This window comes from Bicyclus anynana, chromosome 15 (genome assembly GCF_947172395.1).
Source record: "Bicyclus anynana chromosome 15, ilBicAnyn1.1, whole genome shotgun sequence".
Taxonomy (NCBI): Eukaryota; Metazoa; Arthropoda; class Insecta; order Lepidoptera; family Nymphalidae; genus Bicyclus; species Bicyclus anynana.
In genome coordinates, this window is record NC_069097.1 from 4,293,784 (window position 1) to 4,315,611 (window position 21,828).

Below are 21,828 nucleotides of genomic sequence, written 5' to 3' on the forward strand. Positions count from 1 at the left end.
ACTAATTTGACATAAAGTAAAAAAGTGACAAAGCTTACGTTTAGACTATTCGACACTTATGAAAATGTGGTGAAACTGGCCCTTAATATTTATACATATATATTTATAACGTTCACCGAGGCGAGGTAAATAATGTAGACAAATTGTTAACAATGATTGCTTACGACTGATAAGGGCAAAGATAATACTCACACACTTTCGCATGTCACTTAGCAACGGTTACGTATTTTGTCTCGCCTCGTCAAATGTACTATAGATTATTATAACTCGACATATATTGTGTTAGTATAGTATCCACCAATGAGTACAAGATTTTATTTAGATAATGCCACATATCTTTTTTTATAAACACTTAGCCCATGGTGTCAATAATAATAATGACTTGTGAAGTATTTTTTATTATAAAGTCCAAATATTATCTGGTCATCTACTTATCAAACCTATATAAATTAAGCGAAATCTGCTCTTTTGACAAGATCAACCAAGTTTATGCCAAGTAATTTACTGGATCGAGAAATACTAATTTAGAGTGTTTGCACATTTTGTCAACATCAATATCAAAAGATAAGAAAGTTTTAGTGGTCTGTCCTTTTAAACAGCAATCAGTATTGTTGCTATAGTCCTTAAGCCCAGGAAGAGTATTAACTATTATTATACAAGACATATAAAGACTGTCTTGTACTTGACTGTATGTCTTGTACCACTCTCGATACAAAAGTACACGATGCTCTACAAGTCGCGAAAAGCCGAGCCGCATGGCGTGACATCGTGCGGAAAAAAGTTATGAATTTAGGGGTCACGACCCTCAGTAATGAGGAACACGACGCGGAGAGAGTCTTGTATAACTCGCAAGTGCGAGTTTTAAATTCACCTCTATTTCTCTCTGTTTAACACGATACTATAGACAGATAAAGATAGAGATGAAATCGAAACTAGCACTAGCGAGTTATACAAAACATCGTTATAGAATAGACCTCCAGGAGCAAAATATTTGTTCATGAACATACAGCTCGAAACTATGTGATATTCATGGCGACTCGGACCAAATATGAACGTAGCGAAACATGGTGGTGAATCGATTTCTTCCATGTTTTTTTTTTTAACTTGCTGGTCAGGATTCAAACACCTTACTTAAAAGTTGGCATTACTTTTTTCGCTTTTATTCTTGTTTTTGAGAGTCCTATAATATATTATCTTAGCTAATAATTATATTTAAAGCTACAGCTATTGCTTTTGCAAAGCTAAGCTAACATATTACTGCAAAAATATAATGACCAATGCCAATGTAATTGCATGCTAATTAATAACTTATACATAATTATGTAAATAATAGATAACATGCATGAATTTACCTACGTAGAATAAACTTCAATCACGTAGAATAGTTACTCATTCAAATTCAAATACGATATGGATCTAGAATTGAAGAAAATCGCTATCTTTCTATATAGTAATTTGAAATCGTATAAATAATAGCATGCTAGCTCATTTCTTCTCTGAATTAGTTTATTACTGAAACTATAAATATATTGCATATGTTAACATAATTGTTTACATTTCAGGCTCAATGATGCGAGATCATCCTTTAACTCCTGGTTAGTAACTAATTCATATTATAACAAGCGGACCCGGTCAAGCTTCGCTTACCTTCTTCTTGTGCACTTACTTCTTCCCTACCCCTACCCTTCCCTTGTCCTATCCTACCCTACCCCTACCATTGCATCAACGAAATAAATTATCTATATAGTCTCAAGCTAAACTAATATTATAAAGGGATTTGATTAGTTCTTTGTTTGATACTAATTTGGTCGGAAAGTACCGAACCGATTTGAAAAATTCTTTCACTGTTGAGAAGCTACACTATCCTCGAGGCTATAGGCTATATTTTATCCTAATATTCCTACGGGAATGAGAACTACTCAGGTGAAACCGCGCGGCGTCTGCTAGTCTATACTTATAATAAATCTGTTGAGAGGTCAATTCTGTACATGAAATATATTTCCAAAATAATTATCAGGGGGTGTTAGTGATCGATACTGATGCCAAAAATGTAATCAGTAAAATTTTTGTGTCTTTCTGTCTGTATGTCCGTTATAGAAACAAAAAGTACTCGACGGATTTTAACAAAACTTTGTACAATTAATCTTCATACTCCTGGGCGGGTTATAGTATACATTTCATCACGCTATGATCAATAGGAGCAGAGCAGTGAAGGGAAATGTCGGAAAAACGGGAGAAGTTTATCCATACAGCGATACTACTGTAAGGGCTGGATTAAAGAGGTTTAAGGGCGTCCGCTAGTATAAAATAAAATTAAACATTGTAATTTGTTTTCTCGTTTCAGAGGGCACGGAAGCCTGAGCGACCCCCGGGTCGACAGGACCGCGCGATCGTGATACGCTGAGCAGGGTTCACACGGACTGTATCTCCGATGCTCACTATTGTGCCAGTTAGTAACCGTAGACAGTAGACACCCCTACCAGTTAGCAACTATTCCCGGTCAGTTACACAGGTGGACGATAGGCTAGCTATTGTACCGATCAGTCTCGATTGAGGTCATTTATTGATAATGTAAGATATGACAGATGTTTTTATAAATTAATTTTATTCGCATTATATTGTCAGCTTTTTTTTCTATCTAGCAACGATATATCTTGAAGAGAAAAATGCATATTGTTGACAAATAACGGTGGAGTTGTTTCAGTCCTCTCTTTTGCCCCAACCTAACGAAAGAGCGGGAAAGTTGTAGGAATTACATGTAGCTCTCATTTTATTTTCATTGATTTGCTGCATTTTAGAATGTTGTTGCATAAAAACTATTCAAAATAGTTCTGTAAAGTTGTGAGGCTAGCAAGAGTGTTTTGTATGACTAGTTCGATCTTCTCAATCTAAGGTTTACCTTACCTTTAAGCTTACCAAAAGTAAGATTGCCTTCACTCTACTAAAACATGACCTGGGCATGTAGCCAATTCCCATACATTTTGTCACAAAGAGTTATCGTTTGAAGAATGACAATAGATGTGCTATGGTTAAGGCCCCTGAATGTTCGATGGACAATATTTGACCAATTTCGCCCTGATAGGGCAAATTATTTAAAAAAACAAAATTCTTACTTCAGGTCTGACTATATGCGAAAGCTATATTTATGCCTCTACCGCTATTGGTTAACATTTGTTTTTCTCTCGATTCGAGATATGTCGTGGTGCGTCTCTTAGGCCTACAGAAGTTATCAGCTCAATTTCGGTAATCTGTCGATCGTGATGGCCAAAGGTCATTAGTAATTTAATCCGGTAAGCTCAATCGTAAGCTCCATTGTATAGCTTTATGGACATCTCTTATAATAAAAGGACGCACATTCATGTAGAAAATGTCACTTAAAAACTGGCCAATTTTGCTTTGACAGTTTTAGAATAATTGGTAAAGAAAATTATACATAAAGGCCTTTAAATATAGTCCAATATTCAATAAAATCCCAAACTTGTATGGAGTGCCAAGAAGTATCAAGTGGGGACGTTTTTTGGTCGCTGATTGTGCATCCATTTTTAATAAGAGATTGATGCTTATGGATTAGCTTTAGTTCGTTGCTCTGATGGTCATTCTATAGAAGAGGTGACGACAGTGAAGTCGGGAACATTTAGAATGCGATTGAACGGTATTTAACGTCCTTCATTTGAACTTAACAAGTTCAAATGAAGGTCGCTAAATACCGGACGGCGTTATTAGATGGACCGGAAATATTTTTTTTAATTAGACTCAATACAATGCTTCAGATTCAAGGAACCTAAAGTCTCGAAGGTCAAAATCGGACCATTATTATTTCGTAGCAACCATCATTGTATTATACATCGCAATTCCATTTATTATCTACTGAATATTCATAGAATTTAAATCTGGTAATATTAGTATTAATTGACATAATAATTCCAATTAATCAAGTAAGTATCGACCATATTATTATTATAATTTTGTTTTTATAACTGTGATGCGTTAGTATTATTAAGTTCCCGTGTTTAGATTATTATACCGTAATATTTTTAAGGCGATAATTTATATTATTATCTATTTAAATGATATTGCTTGTTTTTTTTATAGGTAATGTTTTGAATTTGTTCTCGCATGTGATGTACTGGAATGTGTTCATTTTAATATTATCTACAATAATTCTTGTTAATGTTTTACTCTGTGCGATAGATAAGTCCCTGTAACTTATAATCATATAGTCAAGTCAACAAGTCTGTTAACATGGGAGTGATCAATGAAGTGATAACCTTCTATGCCGGGAGTTCCCGAAATAGGAGCCCGACCAAAGATTTTATATTATAGATATGTCACTAACGCGTCAAAACTGAGGCGAACAAAAGCGGCCAATTGTCTAATTTCAAACAAATAATACCTAATTGTGCACAATGTCGAGTTATGTGTTCAGGAACTGTATACATAAATATGTAATGGAAGTAGACACAAAATTGTGCAAGTGTGCGCTCAATGGAGTCGCTAAATTCAGATCCCTTTTTCCGTTTGATTTTGTAGGCACGTAACATATCTATAGTATAGAATATCAATGGTCGCGAGGAAATCCGATCAGGCTAACAGTCGGCAGTCTCGTATTAGACTGTATAATATTTATAGATAATTTAAAAAAAAATCGAGTTAAATCTCTCTGGCGTTTTTCTTTTTTGATTTCGATTACGAAGTTTTCACCTCATTGATCGCTCTTAAAAACCTGTGTCTATACCACAAAGGCTTCATGTCATCTACTATATTTATTGGACTTAAAAATACCAAGTCCCTTCAATATTCAGCTCCCTGAGTCTCTATATCTTTTTGTATTTGGCATATATTTAGTCTTTCTTCAGAACCGCTGGCCGGCTCTAAGTTTTGCAAATGTATAAGATAAATGGAATATCGGTTCTATATTTGTTATTTATTGCTATATTCATTTACTTTGTTTAATATTCACGTCTTAGGTATTAAAATTCTAATTTTGGGTGTATCATATTAAGTATTTTAATTATGTTTATAAATTAATTATTAACAATGTCAATTGAGTTATTTGCTCGAAAAAATGCGAAGAAATAATATATTATTTATTTTAAACTCATCACAACTTTGTGAGGCAACGTCACTGATTAAAACATGAAATTGTGACATTTTTACAAATATTCAAAAGATTTTAATCAGATATAATGGTTTAGGATATTAATTTGATGTCCGCAGTCTTTGAATATATTGTAAATTGCATCGATATAAATCGTTAGATGGGCCTCTCCATATTAAAGAACGCACAATTTTATGTCATTACCCAAAGACGTGCACGCACATCTTATCTTAGTACGTAACAAGCGCATGCTGTGAGTGGACGTGGACTTTATAAAATTATTTAAAATATTTACTGTTTTTTCTTATTTTAATCCCTTAATTATGCCTTCGTATTTATTTTGGAAGTGTACAAACACAAGCCACGACATGAATAAGGAGAAATGTGTTACGAGTGATGACGTAGTCAATGTGCGAAAACAATGACAATTCTGCGACGCTTTGAGGCCCATCTAACGATCTACGATCGATGGTAAATTGTACATAATTTCATTGGCATTACAATGTATGTATACCTGGGTAAACAAGCGACAGGTATCACGGGACTATGTGCCATATTGTTTATGTAATTGGATGTAAGTAAACCAATAGCCAATAAATAAATTGGTCTTACTAGTCATATTAAATGAAGGCCTACAAAATACGCACAATTTGTTTTATAATTTATAAAATATTATACCTATTTGTAGTGATACGATACGAAACACTTCTTCAAAACTTTTAAAACTTTTCCTCGTGTTCTTCCAAGTTTTACATTCCTTACGTGTACAGTTTGTCAATGGACTATTTCGAAAAAAAAAACAAATAATTAAGTGTGATTTTAAATGAAGTTCAAAAGGAGATATGGATTTACTATACGATTTGCATTCAATTAAGGTTCACTTTTACTATATTTTATAGTGAGTGTAGACTCGCCCCCAGTAAATTTTAAGTGTTCATTAGAATAATTAATTATATAATCAATTATTATTCATTTATCTTTTGAATATAAGGCTGTATTTTATTGAATTTTCATGTACGTAAAAATTATTGATTGAAAGTAGGTGTATAGTATGTATACTAATCCTAAATTATTTCATAGTATTTTTATATTCATTCCAATTTGTTTGATGTCGTATAGCTCTTTGGTACCAGACTGATTTTAGGTACTTTTATTTTATGGTGCAATTTATGTCTAGAGCGTTGTGATAATCTGTTTTAAATTACAATATATATACAACAATGTCTTTCTTTTATTTCCATCCTAAAATGTATCATAAAGGTATTGCAGTTAATAGTTATAACAGCTCGCACCTTTAGAATTATAGAGACCTAGTCCAAAATGTTTAGATTGTGACTTTTAGTCATAGAATAACTTAGTATTTTCCGTAAAAGGAGATTAGTGCATGCTTAGGTATCTGCCACACTAATCCTATCGCTCACATGCGTTCGGTTTGAAAGTGACGCAAATACTAGTGAGCCGTCATTATTTCAAGAAGGTTGCTGCGTTTATAAATGTGAAAAACCTAACTGAATTGCGTCCAAATAATACTAAACATAAGGTAAGTAAGTGTAATCTTTTTCATTAACGTAAAGATCTGATGCGTGTTGGGTCTATTTTAAGACACGAAAATGTCCCCTAATATAATATATCAAATGCTGTAATATTATTACGAAATGATAAAGGTATTGTCTGAATTTTCGGAATTAGTGAGACCTAACCAACAAAAGGTCTTTAAAAATTTAGTCAAACAAGACCTAAATTGCTAGAGTATATTTTTGAATATATTTAAAAGAAATTATTTTTGCTTAATTTACTTCACAATTTGTAGTTAGATAAATATATTAAAATATGCTGAAGACTGTAAAAAACAATATGATTAAACAATATCCAATTGCCATCCAAAATCTATATTCGCTGTTTTCTAAAAACTTGATTTTTTGCATTAGGTCTCAATTAATCTAAAAGTGCGGGCTATGCAAATGCTCAAATTCCTTCAATATAAAAGAAACATCATAAAATACTTTGAAAATGGAGTTGGAGAATGGAGAACTTCATGGAGTTCCAAGGGATAGTAGATCCACAATTCCCTTGTGCTGTGCATATAAGGTATGCGAGATATAAAAAAATAAAACAATTATTCAGACACAATATGTATTCAACAAATAAAAATAAAATATTTACAGTCTTATCTAATCCTGTTCCATTTTGAACGTTTGCAGTTCGTTAAATACTGAAACGAACATTAATAGTTAAAATAAATAACGAAACACATTACTGGTGAGTCAATTTTGTCATAAACTTAAGTTGTAGAAGGACATTTTTTTAATTCGATAAGAAACATATTCTGTGTAAATTATACGATAGCCTCAGCCGCCCGCTTCTCCATACAAAGGTAGTACATAAATTATTATATTATTTTATTATTATTTAAAAAGCCATATTTTTCAAATATGAGCACACAGGTCACACAGACAAAACAAATGGGCGGAGATCCAATCCATATTCGACCATTCGGTAAATGTTATTTTTCTTTAGGAAATCTGGCCAGAAAAATATAAAACCTCGCCATGTAGCGGAAAAGGGGCTAATTTCTTCAGTTAGAAATGATTGTTAAAAATTAAAAAGCCACAATTTATAACTCAGGCGAACTATATCTAGGATGCCTCGACGTACCCCTCTGTCAAAGTATAAGATCAACGATCTAACGCGTTTATGAAAACTGTTACTATAGAATCAATGTTTCTTTGCCTGAACGTTTTCGTTGTGTAAATACCTCCCGGGTAAAAAAAATGTATAGTATAAAAAAGTTCAATTATTCCTAAGATGAAGTTACGTTTGATCTATAAGTATTGAGTAACTAATTATATCAAAGTTGAAATAATAACAATAACTAAAAATAATAGTTTCTGCAGCTGGAACATCATTACATCGATCCCGACGAATAGATAAGCCGACGTCTCCCTCAACAAAACAACAGACAATAATAATTATTATATTGTTGAATTTGGTTGCGATACCACTCCACAGATAATTCCTCTATGTTTTCATATCCACGGACAGAGAAGCGACCGGCCAAGATCGTGTAATGCCCGCTGTTCACTTTGGTCAGTACGGTGGCTTGCAAGCGATCCGAATTTAGCTACTTCACTGAGCGCACACATGCACAATTGTGTGTTTACTTACATAATACTATATACTTATGTATTTATACACACAACTCGACATTGTAGACAATATTTATTTGTTAAAATAACTTTCGTTGTTTACTATGCGACTAAATGAAATTAAGACAATTAGCCACCTTTGTTCGTAGTTCATTGGAATGTTACATGAGCTTTCCATTTTTTAGAGAAAGTAGTGAAAACACTTTTTTTGCAATATCTCGGAAACTGCGTCTTACAAATAAATTCTAAAGTCATCATTTGTAGCAAATAGTTTAGCATTGAGGGACAAGGGTGGCGACCCATAAACCTTAAGTTTCTATTAACCCATATACATGTCCCAAAAATAAAATTGCATACTCCAAAAAATGCAATATTCGGTCCCTAAATTGTAAAATTTCAATGGACTATCGCCTCATTTTGACTTCACCTTTGACTCGTTAATGACATATCTAATAGAACAAAATCTTAGAATTGAAACAAGCAGACTCATGACCAAAGTGAACAAGGGGCGATTAGCCAGAGTTGATGAATTTTCAACAAAACAAAGAATAAATACATTTTAGCATTGACATTGTACAATGTACATCTTGAATTGAATATTATCATTACAGTTACATAAATTACAATCCTAGATATAAAAATAATACCTATCTAACATTATTTAATTAGTTAATTATAGCCTATCCCATTGATTCCCAAAGCGGTCCAGGTGGACCCCAGGGGTCTACGGAAAACTCGGCGGGGGTCTACGTTGATGTGACTTAAAAATGTGGGTTCACGATACGTAGCAGGGGTCCACGAAAATTTATCTGGTTTCATACCAAATGGAAAGTTTCTAAATTCTAAATTAATTAATTAACTAATTAATTCTCACAATTTCTTTTAAAAACTCTTATTTTGTGGTGGCTGTTGATTCAGCTAATCACATTTTTTGTCGAGTTTTGGAAAGAAATTCAGCAGGGGGTCCACCGGAACCAGTTATATTTGAAAATGGTCTCTGAGAAAAAAAGTTTGGGAACCTCTGGTCTATCCCAATGATGTCTTAAGAAAAATAAGGTTACATTAACAGTCAAAATCCGCAAAATTTGTCCCATTTATACAACGTTTTTGTTCATTACATCATTGGTTACGTTAAGCGAAGACATTATAAAATAAAAATTATATAATTAGGTAGTGTGATAAATAATTGCAAATTATAATATTTTTTCACCATGTTTTTTCTCAAATATAAAATTAAATTATTACAGTGAAGTTTTTTATTTACCGATAGATAAAAATTAATTTCTTTTTATGTTTGTTCTCTGAGCAATTTATTAATATTATATTTGTGATATTTCACACATATCACGGAATAGATGATCGTAAAATTTTGCATATACGTTTAATAGAGACACAGAAAACAGTAAAAACATCCGAAAAAGTATTATTTCGAGGGACATCTAGTATGTTAACGCAACACACAATACACAAAAACTTGAGATCGCATAATCCTCTAAATCGTAAAAAAAAATCATCACTAGTCACTAGTATACCTAATAGTTGAATACATTGTAAGATTTATTAATTATCACTACAGAATTGATTTTATGTAAAAAATATTTTATTTACAGAGATTTAAAAACCTTACTTTCTTATCTAAAACATACATAACTATTAGAAAATATGACATCGCTATCCATAAGTTGTCTTATTTTAATTAATTAACCGACTTCAAAAAGGAGGAGGTTCTCAATTCGGTCGGTATTTTTTTTTTTTTTTTTTAAATAAATTTAGCAGTAGTACAAGTTACGAGTTGTATAGTACGTCTACTTTTGGAAGTAAGATTAGCTTTAGATGAAGTAGTATACAGGGTGTCCCGTAATTAATTGATAAAACACAAATGGTGGATACATCACTTAATTATCTAAATTATCCATTAATTACGGGATTGCGGGACACCCTGTATATATGGTATAATATCAGAATATAAAGACCCAATGCTAGTATTAAAATCCCCTAATAGAATTAGACAACGCTAAATTAATAATCATAACAAAACGTATGACTTTTAAGACATTAAACATTAGGTTCATTTTACTTTAATATGACATTATCAGGATGTTTTAAATTAGTCGATTTTTGAAGGTTTGTTACAATTGTAACTTCTTGAATTGTATTTTGTTTTATTTTTTATAATAACATCAATGGATAATAGACATTGAGTACATTATGTGGGATTTCAGTTAAAGACGAAAAAAATACATATAACTCATAATCATCCACTTCAGGACACAGTTTCTTGTGAGCACTAAAAACGTCTGTCTTGTAACGTTGGAGTAAAAACTACTTTTCTCGAAATATAAAAGTAAAAGTATGTCTGGTCTTTGATTTATTTTAATTACAAAAATATGCACTGGTATGGAATCTGTATGTATGGACTTGATATCATCCACTTAGGCCTCTAGTACTAGTGGTGTAGCGAGGCGCTTCGTGTTCGAACCTTGGATTGTTAGCTTGGCAAATTCGTTCGTAATGGTCTGAGCGGGCCGGGAGGGGGGTAGATATGCCCCGCGCGCACGACTTCACACCCGCGCAGTCTACCAAAACCCCACCCCCGCGTCGAAAGAACGAACGAACTTGCCAAATTATAGTTCTTTGACTCTGACAAAACGATCGGCAGCGAGACAAGGCGAAGTTGCACGAAGTGAAGCAAACCTACCCTACACTAACGGCCGTTTTCAATAACCTATAAATCCGCCATTTCGCTTACTAAAGTTAAGAAAATCTATCTTTCTGTTCTTATCTGCTTTTCAATAACCTACTGACAGATAGTTTGACTATGTAAAGATAGTTTGACTGTTACTAAGGATAGCGATCTATCCGTAATCTTGGGTAGGATCGTATTCAATTATCTTCGATCAACTTCGCGAGTTTTATTGGGGGAGTAAGATCTGTCAGTGCACAAGTGCGAGCCGCCATAGGAACAGCGCGACTATCGCGCGGATCAGGCGTTGGACGTCACTTCCTTCTTCGGCTCTTCCATGTTGCTGACGTTCTTCACGTCGTCCTTTGAGTCTTCAGCTGTAAGTTAAATGATTTTATTAGGTCAATAGCCTTTTTTTTATTGGATACGAGTTAGCCCTTGACTACAATGTCATCTGTAAGTGATGATGCAATCTAAAATGGAAGCGGGCTTACTTGTTAGGAGGAGGATGAAATCCACAGTTCTTTCGTAGCGAAGCAGTTCGTTTTCGAACCTCCAATGGCTTCAGAGTTCATAGACTGAGACCAAAATCGACAACAATAGGCTGGTTGACACTTTTTTAAAAATTTTCATAAATTGTTCATTATCGTTCTATGTGATTACATGAAAATGACAATTTTTAAATAGTTTTTTGACAATACGAGCCAAAAAGCCGTCGGCCATGGTGGACTATATTTTAACTGTTCCATGACGTCACGTTAACACTAAACATTAAAAAAACAGAGTGTTTTTTCAACAAAATTCATTTATCAGCCCATATTCGGCTCACTGCTGAGCTCGAGTCTTCTCTTAGAATGAGAGGGGTTAGGCCAATAGTCCACCACGCTGGCCCAATGCGGATAAGCAGAATTCACACACGTGTGTTCTCAGGTGTGCAGGTTGTTTTCCTTAACAGGGTGAGAAACGTGATATTTAATTTCTTAAAATGCACATAACTGAAAAGTTGAAGATGCATGCCCTGGACTGGATTCGAACCCACACCCTCCGAAATCGGTGGCAGAGGTCATATCCTATCTAGAGAGGCTATCATGGCTCAAAATTATTAGTTAATAATTAGTTTGCTACTGTCAACCTATTAACAAGATTGTCGGTAACATATATACTCAGAGGCACAATTATCCGCCCACTTCAATATGACGCTAGTATATTAAAGTGGGCGGATAATTGTGAATCTGAGTACACATATACAAGTATACAAAAGCCTACCTTTGACGTCGTCCTTGGGTTGCGCGTCCTTGTCGAGACGCGGGCGCTTGCGCTGCGGCACGCGGTACGAGCGGTTGTCGCGCCGCGCGTCGCCCTCGTCCTCCGACTCCGACAGCTCGCCGTCGCCCGTTATACGCTTATCCTGTAAGCCAATCATCATCATCATCATCAGCCTTGGACCAATTACAGAAGGACCAGTATCGCACCCAAATTTACGAACAAATGGGAATGATGACTAGGTTTGAATATATTGATTTTTATGATACATTCGGGTAAATAGGGTCAATGTTAACTAGTTTATATATAAAAAGCAAAGATTGTCTGGATATTTGTAAAATAAATGAGATAAAATTTCAAAATCTATTAAAAATCTTTTATCGTAATTAGATGAAAATTCATACAGTTTTAGCTTCCTTACATTAAATATGACATTTTTTAATATTTGAACTATAAACTTAAACGCACAAATAACAAAGATATTAGTAATTTTGTTTGAACGCACATACAAATCTAACGATCATTAAATTGCCTACGACGTCATTAGTTCGTGCCATTTTGTATGGGGCGTTTTTCAGGGATCCGCGGCAGCGCCGCAAATCTGACCCTTTAAATCCCTGTAGCTCCGAAAGTAATGATCACAGATACCCTGTTCCTTTTACAAAATTACTTTACTATTAGCGTACTCTTATTTATTTATTTATTTATTTTAATGCTTTATTGCACACAAATAAGATACAAAAAAGAGAAGAAAAAAAAAAAGAATAGATAAGTAAGATGCGCAAAGGCGGTCTTATCGCTAAAAGCGATCTCCTCCAGACAACCTTAAATAAAATATTTAAAGACAGGAAAGCGGATAGTGCAATATAACATACCTATAATAATTAAACTATTAAAAATAATATACTAAATTAAACTACATATACAATAATAAATATACTTAATAAATAAATATACTTAATTTATATACAATTTAAAAAACTGTCATCATCCCTATTGTCTGCCATTTTCCAAGGATAATGAGCTTAGATTTGGTATAAAAAAAAAAACAAAAACTTCTGCCTGCCGGTTTTTTACACCATTCAACTACACAGAGAGGTATATTTTTACGGAGCTCTTTAACTGACGAATACGATTATGACTATGAAACATCGATTCTATAGAGACAGTTTTTATTATAATCGTATTAGATCTTTGATCATATAGGTACTTTATAAAATGAAAATATGCATATTGGACTTGCCCTTGACTACAATCTCACCTGATGGTAAGTGATGATGCAGTCTAAGATGGAAGCGGGCTAACTTGTTAGGAGGAGGATGAAAATCCACACTCCTTTCGTTTTCTACACGGCAACGTACAGGAACGCTAAATCGCTTGGCGGTGCGTCATTTTTCGGTAGGATGGTAACTAGCCACGGCCGAAGCCTCCCACTAGCCAAAAATCGATTTGAGAAAAAATAATGTCACACTGACCTTTTCACTCTGTGGAAGTCGTTCGTCTTTGTCGATTTTATCTTCATCTTCAGACTCGTCGTTGACCGCATCTTCAGGTATAGCTTGTACCTACAAAATAGTACTTATTGATTTTTCTAAATTTTATTGGTATTACAGTTCTGAGAGTCAAAGCACTTTTATTAAGTCAGAAATCCTATTTAAGGTCCGTATATCTACAGACACAGTGAGTCACAGACAAGTAGCGTGGCAGACACCCACAGACACCGTCTATTCACACTGCCCAGCAGGTAGCTAGAAACACGTAAAGTCCATTTCATATAAGAAGTCCCCCAGACGCGACGCTAATGTCTTAATGGCGTTCATTGTTATTTGATAATAGCGGTCTTATTGTCATTTGTGTAAGGCGCTGTCAATTTTAGTTCAGGTTTCATTAAAAGGACTCTACTCTACGCACAGGAAAAACATTCTTTCCGCAAATACTGGCCGAGCGTGGCCCGTGTCTGTCAACGTCTGCGCGACCGCGTTACGATAGATATAAATACGTTAATAAACACTGTATAGAAGAATATTATTTTGTCTGCCACGGCACGTTTCTGGCACGCTAAATGTCTGTAGATATAAACAGACCTTTATGGATACTTTCAAGACTTTTAAATCTTGATTTGTATTAATTGGTTCTCTACTAAAAACAAACAATAATATTAAAGTAAAGTTTGTTTTTAGTAGAGAACCAATAATATTATAGCTTATAACTTCACAAGTCTTCTACCCATTGTTCCCAATTGATTGACACTGTGTGATTGATAAAAAAAGTTGGCAAAGAACAGCATTATGTGATCCAGAGAGGTATACCTTACCTTACCTTATCAGTCGATAGACATTCACTGCTAGACATAGGCTTCTTGCATGGACCTCCTAGCATAACAGTCTCGAACTGCCAGCATCCAGCAGCTCTATGCAATCCGCTTGATATCTTAGGTCCACCTAGTGAGGGGTCCACTAACACTGTGCGGGGTCACCATTCCAGCACCTTAGGACCCCAATGTCCATCGGCTCTGAACTATAGTACACGTATAGTAGAGAACAAATTACCTGTACACCAGGCGCATGTGGCAACATGCGGAGATTCTCAAAAAGTCTGTTCTTGATCTTCTCCAAATACTCGGGCGTGTTCTGGTTGGACATGTTGCTGGGAGAGATGTGCAGCTTGAAGTCGGGGCCAAAGTACTCGAAGTAGTCGTTGTAGGGCAGCTCGTTAGCTATCTCCACCCCGAGGGCCACTGACGTCTCGTACGTCCAACAACGGGAGACATTGCGGATTGTGTATCTGGTGACAAGAGGAGCATTGTTATTGCACATTTTTTTCATTTCGATTTTTATGGTACGTTCACACTCTTTCCAAGCCTTGGCGAACTGCATACAGTCGCAAGCCTCCACAAATTTCGTTTGGCGTTTGAAAGGCGTTTATACGCTTGTGAATGCGTCATTCTGCAATATACATCCAAGCATGGCGGACACCGAACTTGTGACGGCTATTGCATTTGGTTTAACGTACTTTATTTGAAATGTAAGCAAAGTGAAATAAAAAAAAGGAGAGCTCGACGACAGCGAAGATGGTGGATGAAAAAGATTCATTGTTCGATTGCTTGTTTCGTCTTATCTTTATGATTTGCATCTTTCTGATTCCAGATCCATGGTTCCATTTGGTATTGTTCCAGAAACGAAAGACTCTCCTCATTCCACCAGCAACTCATTTTTTATTTATTTTTTGTAAAATCAAGCAAGCGTGTACTCGCCGCGAGATCACAATGGCTACTAAACGCGGACCAACATGTAACTGCATCGCAAGCGCTTGCCGCAAACGCCCTTTGATCTGCGTAAAAAAACCGACACTCGACTGGATCGGAAGAAAGCAGGCACAAGCCCACGCAAGCCAAGCCAAAGGCCCTTTTTACATGCTTACGATTGTCGATCCTTGCCAAGACTTGGCAAGCGTGTAAACGTACCATTAAGTACTAAAATAAACCATTGACACAAATAATCTCTTGAGAACTTACTCCAATCAGTTGGTATGTTTGCCTGAAAAATTTGTTGCTGTTGTCTCAGATTCCTGTGGGCCAACTTGAAGGAAAACATCGTGAGGAAACCTGCATACCTATGAGTTATCCGCATTAAGCCAACAAGGTGGAATATTGGCTTAACCCCCTCTCATTCTGAGAGCAGACTTGTGCTAATCAGTAAGCCGAATAGGGGATGATAATGATGATGAAAATGAAGAGCACCTCAAAATCTATAAGTCTAGCCATTTTCAAAACTTCCCAAACATATTCAGGGTATTCATAGGTAGGCAGAGCATGTATGGAGGAAGAAGAAACACTGATACAATATATTATGCTTAGATGGAGAGGTATATCTGAACGATGGGCAGCACATATTGGCCAGCAGCAATGCTCCATGAGATGATCGGCGACCAGCTGGCCTATTCACTATTTTGATCTTTATAACTTAAGATAAACATCAAAGCAATTGAGTAATATCATCTACCTACTATAAGATAAACCAGTATGCACCAGATGACATTTGTTACATAGAATCTCAATTTTGTATATATCAACTAGCATACATCAAATATAGTGAATTAGCCTGCTGACCAGCCTACTAAGTTTCTGGTGCGAGCTTGGTTGGCTGGAGTGACTTACGAAAAACGAAAGAAAGAAAGAAGAAGAAGATGATAAAGGCCCCAAATGACTGGAGTAATTAGAATATAAGTAAAAACCATAACAATATATATATATAATATAATATAAAATATGTTTATACATACCCTCCACCACCAACAAGTAAGAAGGGAAGACCGTATCTCTTCACCAGTTCAACACAGCGGCCGTGTCCACGTACGGTGAGGTTGAAACATCCCAATCTGTCACCTACAATGTTGAAACAAGTTATATACAAGTTTATGAAGTTAGCTGAATAACTATTTCGATGTTGTCGTTCGTCAGATTGGCTTATCAGATCTTCATTGTATACGGCTAACACCATCCTAATTATGACAGTTTTCAAATGAAAAACCATAATTGTAATGGATTGAGTTAGGAAATTATAATACCAAAGACAGACAGATACAAATATAGAAATCCCTCTTACTCTCTGGATTTAAAATATCCAAATTCTTTGCAGGTTCAAATTTTCAGTGTTAAATAAACATTACTAAGATGATATACAAATAACAATTTGGTAAAAAAATATACAGAATATGATTTTTTAAAGGAATAGATTTATTTGTAGATGTAGATAAAGTGAGACAGTATATATTTTCAGCTGTATTTTCTTCTGGGGAAATAAAATTATTGGTGTTAGTTTAGCCAGGCTGAAGTTTTGAGATTGATAAAGGGAATATTAGTTTTACATAAAAAACAAATGTGTATTAAAAAAACATGACTAAATTATTATTTCTATAATAATTACATAAAATACCTGTAAGCGAGTCCGCTCCACACTGTAGCACAACAGCGCTCGGTTGGAATGTTTCCATCACTTTGGATATGATGGGCACAAAGATTGACTCGTATGACTCATCGTCCATACCATCCCGTAAAGGTATATTCACTGCATAGTATTTGCCCTTGCCAGCACCAATGTCTCTTAGGTCGCCTATTAACAATGTTTTTTTTTAAAGAACATTTGCCATATCTGCTTAATTTGAAATATACCAATATTCCAATTCCCCTCCAAATTCGGGAAAGATTTTTTTTTTATTTTTTTATTAGGAGTGGGTACGACAATAGATCAAGAGGTGGATGAGTCCAACTGCTCTAATCATTGAGCTATTGAGTCTCTAAATTGAATCCCATTATCCTACTAATTTTATAAACGTGAAAGTTTTTATGGATCCACATAGAGATAGATTATACATTGGCCTAACAAATGGGCGATTTATTATCACGGAAAAATTCATGGTTCCTGCGAAATAAGTAAAAAACTGAATTTCACGCGGATGAAGTCTCAGGCGGTCTCTTTATGGTCACATCTAAATAATTTGTCTGAACTACAAGCCACAAAAGTCTACAACAAAAACCAGGTATTATTATTTTGCAATACTATTATACTCCCTTTTTAAAATAATTTGTGAACAGTGCCTCTGATTCCGGAGGGTGTGGGTTCGAATTCGGTCAGGGGCATTGGGCATGCATTGCCAATTCGCAATGGGCCAGTATGGTTAACTATTGGCCTAACCCCTCTCATTCTGAGAGGAGACTTGAGCTCAGCAGTGAGCCGAATATGGGTTGATAATGAAAAAATGATGAAAATAATTTACTGTAACAACAATCTCACCTGTTCCAGGGAAATATTCTCCGTACTTATGAAAAGACACTGTCATGACCCTGTCGGTAGTGTAGAAGGCTTCCTCCACCCCGTCGCCGTGGTGGACATCAATGTCAATGTACAGCACCCTCTGGTGGTACTTCAGCAGCTCCAGGATGCCCAGGACAATGTCATTCACATAGCAGAAACCTGATGCTTCAGATTTTTTAGCGTGGTGGAGACCTCCACCCCAGTTTATGCAGATTTCTGATGCCTATAACAAGTGTAATTCACTTGTTATATAATATAAACTTTTATGTATCACTTAACCTGGCCGTGCTTCCCTGTACGAGTGTACAGCTATAACTTTTTTTGAAGAATATCAACCATTTAAAAAAAAAGGAGTCAATATTCAATATTTATCAATTAGGTAAGTTTACAAACACTTTCGAAAGATCAGGTGATAATAATTAGTCATAATAATAGGAGGTATGTTGGGATTTGTTGAGCAAAAGACAGGATGCCTTGCATGTTGTTCAATACTTCCATCAAGTATGAGCCTTTATATAGTGCTACAATATATAGGTGCTTTATAAAGGATATTGTCCTGACGATTTATAGAACAAATTGTGTTCTGTGGCATAATTTTCTAATAAAGCTTTTTTCTTTCTTTCTTTCTATATATATATAGGGCAACCATCAAATTAATATAAAATAAATAATAAATTAACCATCAAAAATACTTTAGTGTGAGATACTTGAGTGTGCATATAAAATTCAAAAATTCTTGGTTGACAAGCACTTTTACAACACGTTTGATTATTTGTATACTGGTTTGATTATTAGAAATTACCTGTTTATTCAATTTGACTGCTGCAGCCACTGAGCCCCCAGCAGACAATTGACAGAACTCATACAATCCATCAAACACCGGACAATCTTCACCAACATTAACTGAAAAAAATAAAAAAATTAACTTCATGAAGAGTGACATAAAATTGGGGCAGTGATTTGCCTATTTACTTTTGGGAAAGTTAATGCAAGTTATCGGTAAATTTTTAGTAAGTTTATAGATTGATATATTGATGTAGATATCTGTCTGCAGAATATATTTTAGTATAAATTTAATAAGTTATGTTGTCTAAACGTTAACTTAATTGACGATATATTTTGTTTTGGGTATGGTATAAGAATATTTTAAATAAGTCTGGTAGTTGTAGAGCATATTCAATGCAAACAAACAATCAAATCTTTCCTCTTTACTAGTGGACGCCCGTAACTTTGTCCGCCTTTAAAGCCTCTTTAATACGGCCCTGTCGTAAAATCCTTTCTTAGCAGACATCTACTGTCTATAAACTACCTCCCTGCCAAATTTCTTTTTGTATGTCAAGCGAATTTCGTGATTTTCTTTCCACCTTTCGCATTTATATATTTTAAGATAAGATAATCTATCAAAATAAATATATATAGTGATAAAAAAATAGTGGGCACAATAAAGCTTTGATAGAACAGTACTCAAATAATAATCAAAGTATTCTAATAAGACTTACATCTTTGCATTTGTTTATTATATTCTGACATATTGTCTGGCCTGATGGATCTCAAGAAGCGAATATAGTCATCGGAGTGGAACTTTGTCATTTCATCAGCAGTTGCCTTGTGGGGTCTCTGAAAATTTAAATATAAAAAAAATATTTATGTATGGAAAATATGGAACCTTATGTCAAAATATTCATTGCTTTTATTGGTGATTTCTTAAGGCTACTAAGGAAGCCCACTTGAAAACGAAACTTTTTTTATAGCTTCAATAGTGAGCAAATAAGCATGCAGGCTATCAGTTAATAAGGGTTACCGCCAATCATGCTCATAAGCACAGGAGGTTCGTTCGTTTTCATAGGGTTGTTTGATAAATGCAGCCTAAATTTTTGCCAGCTCAGACAAAGACACCAACTTGAATTCAAAAGGAATTGCGTTTACAGTTGCTGGGCAAATTAGCATAATTTTTTTCATTTGATATTTTTGTTTGCTGTCCTTGGGCTGACAAGTGTCTCATGATGAAATTGTGAGTGCACCAATAACAAAAGGACTGTTGTAAAATATGCCAAGAAATTATGTTTGTGTTTATGGATAGTGTGTACATTTGAACACAATATTAATGAATAAATTAAAGTGTCAGCACCAATCAAGGATACTACAAAAGTAGTAGGAGATACCTAGAACTAGTGTTGCATTGACGTTGAATAGTTCATCAACTTTTATTATTATGGACTTTTATTATTATTTATTTCTTTATCAAAATTGCATTAATGCAATTTCTAAATTTTATTAAAATTCTTTTTGCTACCTAAATTATTTTTATTTGGATTATGTTATAACAATCATATAAAATAGGATAACTCTTAACACAGTAGGTCCCTACACCAAATACAAAATAAAAAGCATAAACCCCCTGTCGTAAAGCAACCAATGATAATTTTAATAATTTTAGACTTGAGATCTCACAACTCGACATTGTAGACAATATTTAGGTATTATTTGTTTACATAATGTTTGTTGTTGACCACAACCAACATTGAGTTGTGTATAATTTTTTTCTTTTGAGCGCCTCATTTTTCTCTCCTCATTAACACATCTAACAGTTTTTAATATCATTGGTACCAACACTATGAAAAGGAATAAACTTTATAGCTTGCCTATGTGTTTTCATGACTTGTAAATTATCAGAATTTATTTTTTATAGGTAGATAGGACTAAAACTCATTTTAAGCATATTGTACCTTTAGTCAAAACTTATTAGAAATAAATTGTATCTATTTATACTCACATAAATTTCCATCTTTCTATATAAACCATAATTTAACAACAAATTATGTGTCATACGTATACGGTGAGGCTTCATAGGATGTCCTTGTCCATAATAATAATTGCCAATATCACCTAAAAGTTAATTAACAAGTTATTTTTCGAAAAAACATTACAATATCATTTTTAACTTCATAAGCAATTGTTACTCATATCATTTAAGAGCTTGACATATTTCAGTCTGTACTTTACATAGAAAGAAGAGTGCGGAAACATTTCGACCAATCGCAAAGCAAATCGGAGTACAGACGCCTTCGAGTGACTTGTCACACAACTCTATAAAAATCCCAAGACGAATGTGGACCTCACTCGCATTAAAAAATATAAAATTACATATATTTAGTAATAATGTTTGCACTATAAATACCACTATAACACATTAAAAGCCCAAAAACAACGTTTTTATCACAGAGACCGATTTGTTGGCGGGTAACAAACTTTGTGGCACTTACTATCGTAATAATAGCACACTCTTTTTTTACTATGAGGTTGCATAGCCATTGAGATGGTTTAAGAATCAATAATACAATATATTATAATAAAAGTTAAGTTTTAACTTATAACAATTTTAAGAAAACTATAAATCAAGCGAGCGTTTACTTTCTTGACTTCTTGAGTCCAAATCACAGACGACAAAGTACAAATACGTCAAATACAAACATCATGTCAAACTTAGACAATCACAGACCCACTACAGAGAATATGCGTCAAAGAATATATTAGAATACCCTAGCCCCGTGAAGGGAGTATCATAACATAGTCCATACCACCTCAGACTAATTACAAAAGGGCCTGAGTTGACTCGCTAGAGTCAAGACGTTACACTTCATTGGTAAGTATTTCTAGCTTAATCAAAATATTTTTGATTTTACTTAATTATCGATTATCGAGTTGATGCTCAGCTATGCTACTAGTGTGTAGAGTGTGAGACAAAAATTGCCTTATATTGACAGTTGTTACAGTTTGAACTACGGTTCTTACAGTCAAATATACTGCAATTCAACGTAACTGCAC

At 34.5% G+C, this 21,828-nt stretch overlaps 2 protein-coding genes across 2 annotated transcripts in view; one reads left to right on the plus strand and one right to left on the minus strand.

Moving 5' to 3' along the window:
- LOC112047449 (uncharacterized) overlaps positions 1 to 6,319 on the plus strand; it is a 47,951-nt gene extending 41,632 nt beyond the window's left edge. The window contains exons 27-28 of the mRNA XM_052885942.1: positions 1,563 to 1,595; positions 2,345 to 6,319. Of these exons, the coding sequence (XP_052741902.1) occupies positions 1,563 to 1,595; positions 2,345 to 2,361 (50 nt within the window). The 3' untranslated portion in view covers positions 2,362 to 6,319. The remainder of the gene's footprint in view (positions 1 to 1,562; positions 1,596 to 2,344) is intronic.
- An 895-nt stretch (positions 6,320 to 7,214) lies between these two features.
- On the minus strand, positions 7,215 to 21,455 carry LOC112047440 (histone deacetylase HDAC1). The gene is made up of 11 exons (XM_024084566.2): positions 21,267 to 21,455; positions 20,777 to 20,889; positions 19,503 to 19,620; positions 18,806 to 18,906; positions 17,983 to 18,226; positions 17,125 to 17,301; positions 16,472 to 16,574; positions 14,740 to 14,974; positions 13,666 to 13,755; positions 12,194 to 12,335; positions 7,215 to 11,304 (listed from the first exon to the last, which is right to left on the minus strand). The coding sequence occupies exons 1-11, from the start codon at positions 21,313 to 21,315 to the stop codon at positions 11,228 to 11,230; spliced, it is 1,449 nt and encodes a 482-aa protein (XP_023940334.1). The 5' UTR covers positions 21,316 to 21,455; the 3' UTR covers positions 7,215 to 11,227.
- Positions 21,456 to 21,828: the final 373 nt, after the last annotated feature.